Consider the following 11586-nt stretch of genomic DNA (forward strand, 5'->3'; position numbering starts at 1 on the left):
TTGGGCCCTTGATTTCACATTATAACATGATGTTCTACTCACCCCTGCTTGTTGTTGGTCATTTGGAGCTGTTCCGAAGATATTCGAGAGGCATCTGGCTGCTCTCTTGAGATATTCGGCCATGAAACGGTTTCCTATGGGCAAGTTTATACAGGCATAAACTATGCTGTTTATAATTTATTAATTACTCTACACTAGCACTGATAACGTGGAGGTGCGTCGCTTACTTAAAAAAATCCGGGTTACTGTAATTTTGAATTTTAGCTGAATGAATAAATATACAGCAGGTCTGTGGGCTGTCTGTGGCAGTAGCACCACGAAAAATCAAAATTACAGTAACCCGGATTTTTTTAAGTAAGCGACGCACCTCCACGTTATCAGTGCTAGTGTACAGTAATTAATAAATTATAAACAGCATAGTTTGTGCCTGTATAAGCTTGCCCATAGGAAACCGTTTCATGGCCGAATATCTCAAGAGAGCAGCCAGACGCCTCGCAAATATCTTCGGAACAGCTCCAAATTACCAACAACAAGCAGGGGTGAGTAGAACATCGTGTTATAATGTGAAATCAAGGGCCCAATGTCAAAAAACCGGTCTTATCCTTTAAGAGGCTGGGTTCCTCTTTGAATATGGCTGCTAATTGGGCCATTTCTGTCACTCACTCATAAAAGATAAGCTTGTTTTTCTTTCCAGGCAGGAAATTTGATTTGGCACAAAACAAGATTAAAACTCTCCGGTCACCTTCAACAAGCTGGTCTTTCCTGACAGCCGCACACTGACACACATTATATCTCTAATTGCAAGTCAAAGACCACCCGAACAATGTCATTCAAAGGAATCTACATAAACGCAGTTTTTACATCACAAATAGAGAAGGTTACACTAAGTGCAAGTATACCCAATATTGGGGGCTTACTGCAAGAGCTTATATGTATTAGATGGTTCTGTACATTCACTTTTTAACTATTTTCTGAGTTCTGTCTTCATGAAATTAGTTCCTACTGAGTTTGTCTCATCAAAAACATTAAAAGTGTGACCAGTGACGAGAAAAAACAAGAATTGTATTCATTTATTTCTGTTGTGTGTAGTTTGAAAGTGTACTTGCAGTTTATGTTTTCATGTAGAAAATAAGTTCAGAATTACAATGGCTAAATCTTCTCAAGCAACATCATACAAATAACATTTCCCAGTCTGGACTTGTCAGACCTCCAAGAGCCATCAGGTCACATCTGACCCCAGAGATGGTTGAGAAGATCTGGCAGCCCGACCGGAGATTTCCCTTCCTATCAGACATCCGTCCCCACCTTGGAATTATTATCAATAGGAACCCCAAGCTACATGAGGCAAAAACTCTTGGCCCAGAGGTTGGATACTCAAACCAGCTGGCAGAGGGCAGTAGCTCTGTTCTTTCCACTGAATCATATCTGTAAACAAGTACATTACTGTCAGTCAGCATAAAATATAATATGCTAACATATTGTAACATATTGTTTACACAGAAATAAACAAATAAAATTACCTTAAAATTCCCAAAAACATTGCAGGGATGTAGCTGCACACAGAAGAACTATGTACTTACATAAACTGCCTCTGGTGTGCTTCTGGGAGAAACAACTTGATCAACATACCACAAGTAAAACAAAAAAACACTGATGAAATTTTACAAGCATACTTGACTTTCTCATTACAGCAGCATTTATGGCTCTCATCTGGAGGTAGATAACTCTATTAACTGCCTAGGCTTGAGCTGGTGTTGAGATGTACCCAGGCCAGGGTAGGATGTAAGATTACATAAAAGCTACAACAGCAAAACTCTTTGTCAAAGAGAAAAGGGATGCTTTTGAGCTGAATGCTAATGTCAGCGTGCCAAATAGCTAAGTTGAGCAGGTGTAATGGCTGCGTTCACATTGTTATGCTGTTAAGAAGGACTCAAAGGCAGCAAGGCATACATTTTCATTGTTACACAGATGACACTTTGCAACATGTGTCAAATAAGCAAGAAAAAAATGACTTGGTTATACTACAAGCATGTCTTAAGGACTTTAGACCCAGATGACTGATTTTTCTGCTTCTGAATTCAGACAAAGCTGAGCGCCTCAGAAAGGTACTGTAGTTAGTCTACATGGAAACACCTTGGCTTCCAGTACTACCTTGAGGGAGCTTGGACGTTGTTTTGGGCATTTCTTGTCTTTTGACTGATGCATCAGCTTTCAAGGACTTCCTTCTTTCACCTTTGTAAGATTGCAAAAATAGAACATCCCGTCTCAGGAGTGATGCTGAGAAAGACGTCCACGCATGTCACGCCCATGGGATTTCTCCCCATGTTTTTAGTTTGGTGTTTTGTCATGTGCTGTTCATGTCTTGGTTTTTGGGTCTATGTTTAGTTAAGTTTTGCCATTGTTTTTCCCTTAGTCCCCATGTTTTAATCATTAGTTCATTCCCCTCACCTGTTTGTTATTGTCACCAGCGGCACCCTGTCACTAATCACTCCCAGTCCTCTATTTAGTTTCCAGGTTTCCCCTTTCAGTTTGCCAGATCCTACCCATCTTACACCCGTCTTACACCCATCTTACACCCGTCTTACACCCGTCTTACACCCGTCTTACACCCGTCTTACACCTGTCTTACACCCGTCTTACACCCGTCTTACACCCGTCTTACACCCGTCAACATCAATCAACATCCCTCATGCTTCGCTAAGTTAAGTATTTATCCATGCCGTGTCAAGTCTTTTGTTTTGTCTCAATTATTATTCCACAGTTTAGGTTTTTTGATATCCGGCTCAGCCGTGCTTTGTTTTGTCCTTTGTTTTAGAATTGATAAAACCCTGTTTACTTTCTACATCCTCTGAGTCTGCATCCGTGTCCTACCTCCCCACTCAAACCCTGACAACGCATTTGTTACTTCAAGATGCTGTAACTGTTCATCATTGAGCTGCCTCAAAAATTCTCTCTTTTTTGCCTCAAGAATTAAATTTGAAGTTTTTCTTCTCATATATAATTCTCTTATTGTCCAAGCTCCATCATATCTTGAAATATCTCATAGTTTGTTTGTTGTTTTCCCAACAGAGCCCTTTATTCTCAGACTGAAGCCTTACTTGTGGTTTCTGGAGACCTCATTTATCAGGCCCTTGTCTTGTGAAGCAGACACCCTTTCTACCTTAGCAACTGTCAAATTGATTTGGTGGACCATAAGATTTTTTCATCAATGGCTGAACCAGATTTCACAGCGATGTATCCAAGGTCTTTTGCTTAAAATGACAATAGCTGTATTGGCCTGCTTGATGGGTTTGGTTCTTCATAATGTTTACGGCACATAATTTGGGAACATTATATGTTTGCACTTGATGTTGCGGCCATAGTTACAGAAATGCAGATATCTCATTAGCCGCTGATGTCATAGCATCAACACAAATTAAACAGGATAAAGGGAGATTATCCAGTTAGTTGAACATGTGAACACCCCGAGACACATTCTCATCCTCACTTTTATACCAACCTAAATGTAATGAAGATTGGTCCAAAGCAAAGTAAGTTGAAATGATATGGAGTATCTTTGTTTCTGTTTTTATGGTATTTTTAGTGGGTGATAAGATAATGTATTTGTTAACTGACAAGTTTTAACTTGCTGCTGTTGCCAGAGTAAATTCTAAGATCTCCTGCATTTTCAGGACACATGAAGATCAACACAATTACATCACGACAAAGAATTAATGCACCTTAAATGACCGGTGAACATCATCATATGAGAGTGCATCCATCCATCCAAGCATTTTCTATACCCCTTTAATCCAAGTCCGGGTCTCGGAGCTGTCATTGGGTGAGAGGCGGGGTAGCCTGGACAGATCGCCAGTCCATCACAGGGCCGTATGAGAGTGCAGAAGAGCCTACTTTAGCGGTTAGCATCCGTCACATTTGTTTTTCCTGTTATGTTTTTTTTTTTGGCTGCTTTGGTCACATAAGCATTGCTGTGTTTGCTTTTGTTTTGTGTGTTATTCTCGTAAAAAACTTATCTGAACCACCGTTCTGCAAACAATGAGGAATTCCTCACCAGTTCGTCATTGTCAATATATCACTGCCAATAACTTTGCCGTACGCTGACAGGATTTATGAGCAAAGGAGCTCTTTCATCCTCGCCGCAAGAACATTCATCACTCTCAGAAACTGTCATTACCTCAGGTTTACCTCTAATTAGAACAGCACAAAGACGCTATGCTGTAATCATGAGACCAGCATAGAGGGGTAAAATTACTAATAACTAGCAGCTTAAAACCCGAGGCACGGTCAATAACGAGGCTTCAAGCAGCTTAACTCGTAGCAGGAGTGTTATTACATAGTTTATCGAACACGTGGAGGTCAGTGATGTAGAAACGTGCAAAGTTTATGGTCAAATCTCATATAATGTAAAATTATTGAGAAATCATAATTGGAAAGAAATACACAAAGCAATGATATGTATACGCTAGAGATATTTATCCTGCAAGATTTCCTTTTTTATGCTCCATCGAGGATTAAAAAAAAAAGATGTTTAATTTTGGAGATTTACTGCTTTGCTCTATGACCGGCTGCAGCCAGACTCATACTTCCTGGTACTGATATGGTTTTGCTGCATATTTGGCAATTGAAACTCGGGAATTCTGATCTCCGGCCAGGAAAACTCCAAGAAAACATCCCATGAAGTTCTATTTCCGAGTTGGTTAAGGTTCCTTGTTTATCCAAACATAAACAACCATGAAGTTTTGATGTGTTCAAAATGTAGTTAGAGGTTTAATAGTCAAGCTATTAGCTACTAATAGTTTTCAATTCAATAACACTTTATTAGTGCAGAAGTTGTTATTTCCACTTGATTTAGTTTCAACACAGTTGATTTTTGGGTTACATTGAAAATCCAATACGAATTGAATGTTGCAGATGTTGAGTCACATATATGAATGTATATGAGGGAAAGTACAGAGTGTATACAAGGCGTCTTCTGTAATTTGAGACACATGCTTAGATGAGCACTCTTAGTCAGATTCAAATCTCACAGCATTTCATTGTGGCTCATGGGAACCAGAGAGACTGCTGTCTCTCACCTGCATGTAAAACAACTCGAGTCCACTGGTTTTCACTGGTTGTCTCAGCTGTCTGTGAAGAGCTGCTTATTAAGAGGTCACTCATAATTCAGTTTGATCTCGGATGAAAACTAATACTGGACTCGGGATGAACACCATCTCTGCATGAGAAAGGGACTACAATCTGAGGACAATTTTTTTTTTTTTTAAAAAAGCCAAAGAAATTCAGCAAAAGGGCAAAAAATAAGACTCTGAAGAAACGAGAGACAGGAATCACCTCGCAGAGATGAAAATCCGAGTCGTCCAAATTTGGGGATTCTTAATGACAGTGCTAGGCTGGATCTTTGTGGCCTGCACGATGGCCATGGAGGGCTGGAAGATCACTTCTGTTGGGGGCATGGGGGGCAGGTCCATCCTCACAGTAGCCTGGTACTGGTCCAGCTTATGGAGATCCTGCTTTAAAGACTCAACTGCTGTCCGCAATTGTCGTGATTTCCCAGTGCTGTGGTCTGTGGAAGGTATGCAAAGACAATTCACGTCTTTCAAACTGTGTCTTACAACACTGCTTTTTAAAAAGCATCTTTTTGACCTTTTGTACGACTCCAGGCTCCATCCAGATTGTGCGAGGCCTGCTGATGGCAGCTCTTTCCCTGGGTCTACTAGGGTTTATACTCAGTCTCTTGGGTATGGAATGTACCTTTATTGGGGGTAAAGACCAGTCGAAGTACAAGAAGATCTACACGGGAGGATGCTGCCACATCATCAGTGGTAAATGTTACACGGCAACCTTTCGGTTTATCCAGCTGACTTTACTTGAGGTGTTTGAGCAACGCAGAGAAAGTGCTTTTTAATTATGTCCAACTTTTGTTGGGCTATTTTGAAATGTGTATGTGTTGCCTTCATGCAATAAATTCAACCTGCTGATATTCCAGATTTAAGAATCTGTAGATTTTCTTAGAGGATTGGGAATAAGGCAGGCACATGTTCACTTGAAAACTCCGCTGTCATGAAGGCTTTGCACTCTTCCGATCGGGGCACTGTGACAGTGACTGGAAGTGTTGAATCTCTGACAATGTTGGACATGTGCCCACCGCCATTCGGAGCGCAGTTATTGTACGGACGTGAGTTAGGGTTTCACCCGGACGTTTTCGTTCAGTGCTCCATTATGCCGACGTACACTGTGGAAAGGATGATGGTTCGGTTCAATTGTACAGAGCTGGAACCATAGCCTGACTTAACTGGGCATGTAATTGCGCTGAGTGTTATCAACCTTTCAGGCTTAGAAGTCCTTCAAATTAAAGGTAGGGTAGGAGATCCTGGATTTTGAGTCCAGCGAAGCTGCATTTTGAAAATACACAGGTAAAAAGTCCCAACCCTTTTCTTCACTTTCCCCCCGAAGGCACGCCTCTAGAGTACTTGAACGCGCACGAGCACGAAGGTGCACGAAGGTGCACGAAGGTGCACGAGCGCTGTTCTGACAGCAAGCATCGATCGTTGCCGTATTTAGTATTTAGTATATGCTAACTATACGTTTAATAATGCTAGGTGCTAGCCAAGCTGGCTCTAGTTTAGCTTCCTGCCAAGCTTCTGGACGCGTAATTCGTTCACGGAGCAGGGTACGCGCACAGGGGGAAGGAGGGGGAGGGAGGAGCAGATTGCAGTTTGATAGACGGCATCAGAATCCAATCATTGTTAACGGTCCGTTCAGTATGATTGGATAGTGTTTTTCCTAGATTGTACGTTCTAGAGGCCACTAAAACTTTTCATATTTGTGTCAAAACTTTTAATTAATTGGTTGCAATGGGGGTGTGAAGAGTATTTCAAGCAATATATAAAAAAAATGTTCCAGAAAAAGATCCCCTACCCCACCTTTAAGCAACTATCTTACACATCACATGTTTTGACCAGTCCTATTAGACTGAGTTCAGTCTTATGTTAGTCTTCACTAGTATGCACCGCCAGGTGTAACTTCTTTTCTTTGTCTTTCAACATGGTTTTCCTTCAGGTGTGCTGTCCACAGCTGGATATGCTGTTTATGCACAGTATGTCTCAATAGAAACCTTCAACCCTGACTACACGGGACTCAAGTAAGTTTGCGAGCTTCCTTTTAACCACTGTTATCTATCTTGCATCAGCAGGAATGTTCTTAGCGTGACTGAAGTCTTTAAATGTTGATCTCACAGTTTTTCGGTGGGATATTAACAGGTATGACCTCGGCACTCCGCTGTTCCTGGGCTGGGTGGGATCAGCCTTTCACATGGCTGGTGGTTTCTTCCACCTGTGGTCGGTGTGTAAGCCGCTTTGTGGAGGAGAGGACACGTGAGTCAAAACACATATTTGCTGTCACATGTCAGTGGAAAGTGAATAAGTAACATCACCCTCACCGACCTTAATGAATATCTGCACCCTCTGCGGTCTTCATTCATAGTGGACAGGCTCTGTTAACGCTCAGGAGTTTTAAAGGTGGGAGTGTGGAGTTGTTGAGAAGCCAACCCTCTGATTACTAGTAGAAAGAACAAAATGTTTCCTTAATCTGAAAGACGCCCCTCAGGATGCATACAGCACCTGCTTATCAATGTTTCTTCAAGTGGTTATGACAGGTATTCTAATGTTAATAAATGACAGAACCGCTTGAATGTGAAACAGATGCTCACAGAAATTAAACACAAAGAATTATGAACACTTTCCCACAACTTTTGTGTTATTGGAGTTTTATACCGCAATAATAGTTTTTTCAAACTCATTTGCTCAGCACAAGCTGACTGACGCTAGCCTGGGTGCCAGCCGAACTTAGCCCCGCTCATAAAAGTTTTGGTCGGGAAGTTCGGTCTGGCTCTGCTCAGTTGGGAAATCATTATGCCCGACATCGAATCAGTCGACCCAATCAGATTGCCAGGGCGGGCTTTATACTATGATGGACAGATGATCAACAGGGACATTATCGACTACGTCACTAAAGGGCGCTTGGTTTGACTTCGTTTGAAACAAACATGGCAGCCGCTGGAGAGCTAGGGTGTGTAGATTCTGCCATCGAGTCTGTTCTACAGGATCTCCACATTGCATTCGTTTTGAAAGACGAACAGAGGAACGCGATAAAGGCTTTTATCGATAGAAAAGATGTTTTTGCCGTCCTTCCTACAACAAGTGTGTGTCGCTTAATCTACGTCACATATTACGTTGCTCTGATTGGTTTTAGGTCTATCCAATTGAGCGAAGAGGCATTTTTTCTCCTGGTTCGGTTGAAACACGCCCCATATCCAAAACTCTATTGAGCGGTATCAGACTCACATTCTGACTAGAATCGTGAGTATGACGTAGTCAGGCTAGACTGACGCAGCGACAGGTTGGTGAGGAAAGTGTGGAAATTAGCAGCTTAAAAGCTAAGAATTTCATAAAGAGACAAAAAGTTGTCCAAAAGTACACCTCCAACTAAATGCTAATGTTGCTTGATTACTCATGGATTTTCATTTAATATACATTTTACAAATGAATCCAGCCATGCATTGTAAGGCAGGCGCTCCTTCAAATAAATGCTGTTGCCAGTAAGGTCGGATTTTTGTCAGAATTTTATCAGGTTAGCGCACTTTAATTTTCAAAATACCCCTAAACGTAGAGCTGAGGACTGTGGGAATATTCTTAGTATCAGGGGTATTTGAACCTGAATTTATTATTTTTCAGCATGGGGCAAAAGCTTTTGGGCATGTGTGAAGCCCTATTTGAGTCTAGCCGAGTGAATCTTCATTGTATTCTTTTGTCTGGTGTCGAATTTAATTGTATTTAATCATTAATTAATAATAATTGTTTTTTCAGTTGCTCAAATCTTTAGTCCCTTGCGTTAAGAGGCTTTTGTTGATTTAATTTCAAAAGACAATTCTAATAATCTTTTAGTAGCTTTGATTTAGTAATTATTATTTTAATGCCCCATTTAAAGATTTTTTAAACTTTCTTTATGCATCTATAGCAGGGGTCTCCAACCTTTTTCCCTCTGAGAGCTACTTTAACAAAATAAAAATGGCCGAGAGCTACTTGTGTTTTGTAACATTTATTATCGTCGCTCATTTTGAACAAACAAACTCAATAAGCCTTCTTTTCCTGAACATTTACAATATGTTACTGTCCACATCTCACATTCTGTATTAACACATCAAAAATAAAGAACAAAAATTGCATTCACAATAAAAACCATTTAGTTCAGTTCAATATTGAGCAGTGAAGGTGTGTGTGTGAGTGTGAATGTGTTCAGAAGTTCAGCCTTTTTAGCTAGTGAGATGACTGACACTGCAAGGAGTCAACAAGAGGAGGTGTATGCTGGATTGTATCGACTTAAGTTCACTCTTATGGAGTCATTTAAATATTCATCAGTCAGTCTTGTTCTGAGCTTTGATTTTAGGACATTCATGTCAGAAAAAGCTGACTCAGAGAGGTATGTAGACCCAAACAAAACAGACATTTTCAGAGCTGCTTGGTGAAGATTTTCATAATTATCTGACTCCAAGCTCCAGAAATGCTGTGAATGCTGCTGAGACTTTAACTGCACATTGTTCTGAAGGTTTATAATTTCCATTTCCTCAAGATCGACTCAGAAAAGTTCAGCCATCTGTCCTGAAATCTCACTTATGTGTCCACATCCATGAAAGGGTTGGCCATAAATGTCACACAGGGCTCAAGTTTCTCAAAGTCACTGAATCTGTCAGCAAACTCCTGTCCAAGCTTTGATAAGAGGTCACAATACTTGGACACATTTAAAATGCTGGCTGCACCTGTGTGACTGTCCAGCATCTTTGAGATAGAGGGGAAGTGCTGAAATCTTCTGCTTTTCACTTGCTGAATGTACAATGACAGTTTTGCACTGAACGCCTTGAGAGCACTGATCATGTTGTCGCCATCGTAAACTCCTTCTCACTAGCCTAGCAAGCCAGACCTGTACAGCTTTGATTGACGCTGGATAGCAGTGTGGGCGGGATAAACGGTTGTCTGTTAAGTTGCCTCTGCACTCAACGCCACGCAATAGGATGGCGAAACAACCAATCAGAGCGTCGTCCCACCAACAGAGCAAGCTGGAAACTTTTACCGTACCCGGTGAGCAAAACTCCGAAAACGTCCTTTTTTTTTTCAAGAAAAACTTAAGTGCAGTTATCTGTTCGTCTCGCAAAGAAAAATTTATATTTAAATCTTCTAGAGTCGCTGCCAAAGCCAACTCGAAAGGCTGTTCGCTGGACGCAGCCATTGTTTACCTCTCTCTGGAACTACACACTGAAATGTAGCACCTCTGTCGTCACTAGGTAGCCCGGCCTCCGACCCCGCTCCTCACGATTTGATTGGCCTGATTAAGTTTCGATTTTCAGCCTCGCAAAACGACCACAAGTGACTAGACTGCGCCCGGGAGCAAATTCAATTTGCGGTCGCTGGTCGCTGACTCATCAAGATTTGCCGAGAGACCAATTAAGTTTTCAAATTAATGTATGATTCATTGGCCCTTTGGCAAGCTACTTGGAAAGGGGCGGCGAGCTACTGGTACCTCACGAGCGACGTGTTGGAGGCCCCTGATCTATAGTCTTCAAAGAGTTTCTAGATGCAACTCCAGTTTCTATGCGTTTTGTCTGGGGTGGCCAGGCACAAGTGAGTGGCGGTCATGGCCACCCCGAGCCATCCCTCGGCTCTGCCCCTGTCATGGTGTCACTCTACCTGCATGGAGTGCTTTAAGTCATAACAAGCTAAAATATAATATGTAATGGAAAGTGGGATCCTACTCTTTCGTCATGTTTAAAATAAACCATGTCTGTCTTCCGTTAGGGTAATCGTTCGAGCACAGCCAGACCCAGAGCAAAACAAGTCCACCACAGCCCTGTCCAAAGTATCAGTAATCACATCCAAAACCAAACTGTCCTCCATTTCTGAGCTGTCGTCCAGATCTGAGCGCTCAGGTGTCTCTTCCATCTCCAAATCAGAGCGTACATCCAAATCTAGACGCACCGCTAGGTCAGGGCGGTCACCTATGACAGAGCGTACTGCCCGATCTGTGGGGTCCGCAGGGTCAAGATCTGGATCAGGATTGGTATCTGGGTCTCAGTCCAGTCTGTCTTCAAGGTCCAGCCTGTCTACTTTGTCTGAGTCAAGGAGCAGCAGCCGCCGCAGCCGCAGCCGCCGCCGCCACAGCCGCCGCCGCCACAGCCGCCGCAGCCACAGCCGCAGCCGCAGCCGCAGCCGCCGCAGCCGTACAGTGTCCTCGCTGTCAGGCAGCTCAAGGAGTGAAACTACACCTTTCATCAAAAATTCCTTTATTTAGAAAGATGTGACTAATAAGCGAAGAACAAGTATGAAAGAATATGTTGAGCAGGGAGGTTGAATTCATTTTGGTTAATATTTGAATATGCATATGAGTTCAAACCACATTCCGTTGATTGTTTTTTTTTATTAATAAAAGCTGTTGCACATCTTTGTTTTAAAACGTCTTCTTGCGTACATGTTTGTTTGCTGTTATGAGTTTCACACTTCTAAACGTGTTAGAATTTGCATTTGGACATTCATTTCT

At 41.9% G+C, this 11586-nt stretch overlaps 1 protein-coding gene across 1 annotated transcript; it reads left to right on the forward strand.

Moving 5' to 3' along the window:
* The first annotated feature begins 5044 nt into the window (after window positions 1–5044).
* cldn10e (claudin 10e) lies at window positions 5045–11481 on the forward strand. Its single transcript, XM_075477136.1, has 5 exons — window positions 5045–5572; window positions 5661–5822; window positions 7060–7141; window positions 7260–7373; window positions 10848–11481. The coding sequence occupies exons 1-5, from the start codon at window positions 5341–5343 to the stop codon at window positions 11338–11340; spliced, it is 1083 nt and encodes a 360-aa protein (XP_075333251.1). The 5' UTR covers window positions 5045–5340; the 3' UTR covers window positions 11341–11481.
* The last annotated feature ends 105 nt before the right edge of the window (window positions 11482–11586 follow it).

Source organism: Odontesthes bonariensis, chromosome 11 (genome assembly GCF_027942865.1).
Source record: "Odontesthes bonariensis isolate fOdoBon6 chromosome 11, fOdoBon6.hap1, whole genome shotgun sequence".
Classification (NCBI taxonomy): Eukaryota; Metazoa; Chordata; class Actinopteri; order Atheriniformes; family Atherinopsidae; genus Odontesthes; species Odontesthes bonariensis.

Bases quoted from the DNA above. Each gene is read 5' to 3' on its own strand.
- cldn10e (XM_075477136.1), top strand. From the start codon at position 5,341: ATGAAAATCCGAGTCGTCCAAATTTGGGGATTCTTAATGACAGTGCTA. The intron at 5,573-5,660 runs GTATGCAAAGAC...GTACGACTCCAG, and splicing joins AGTGCTGTGGTCTGTGGAAG to GCTCCATCCAGATTGTGCGA. The intron at 7,374-10,847 runs GTGAGTCAAAAC...GTCTTCCGTTAG, and splicing joins CTTTGTGGAGGAGAGGACAC to GGTAATCGTTCGAGCACAGC.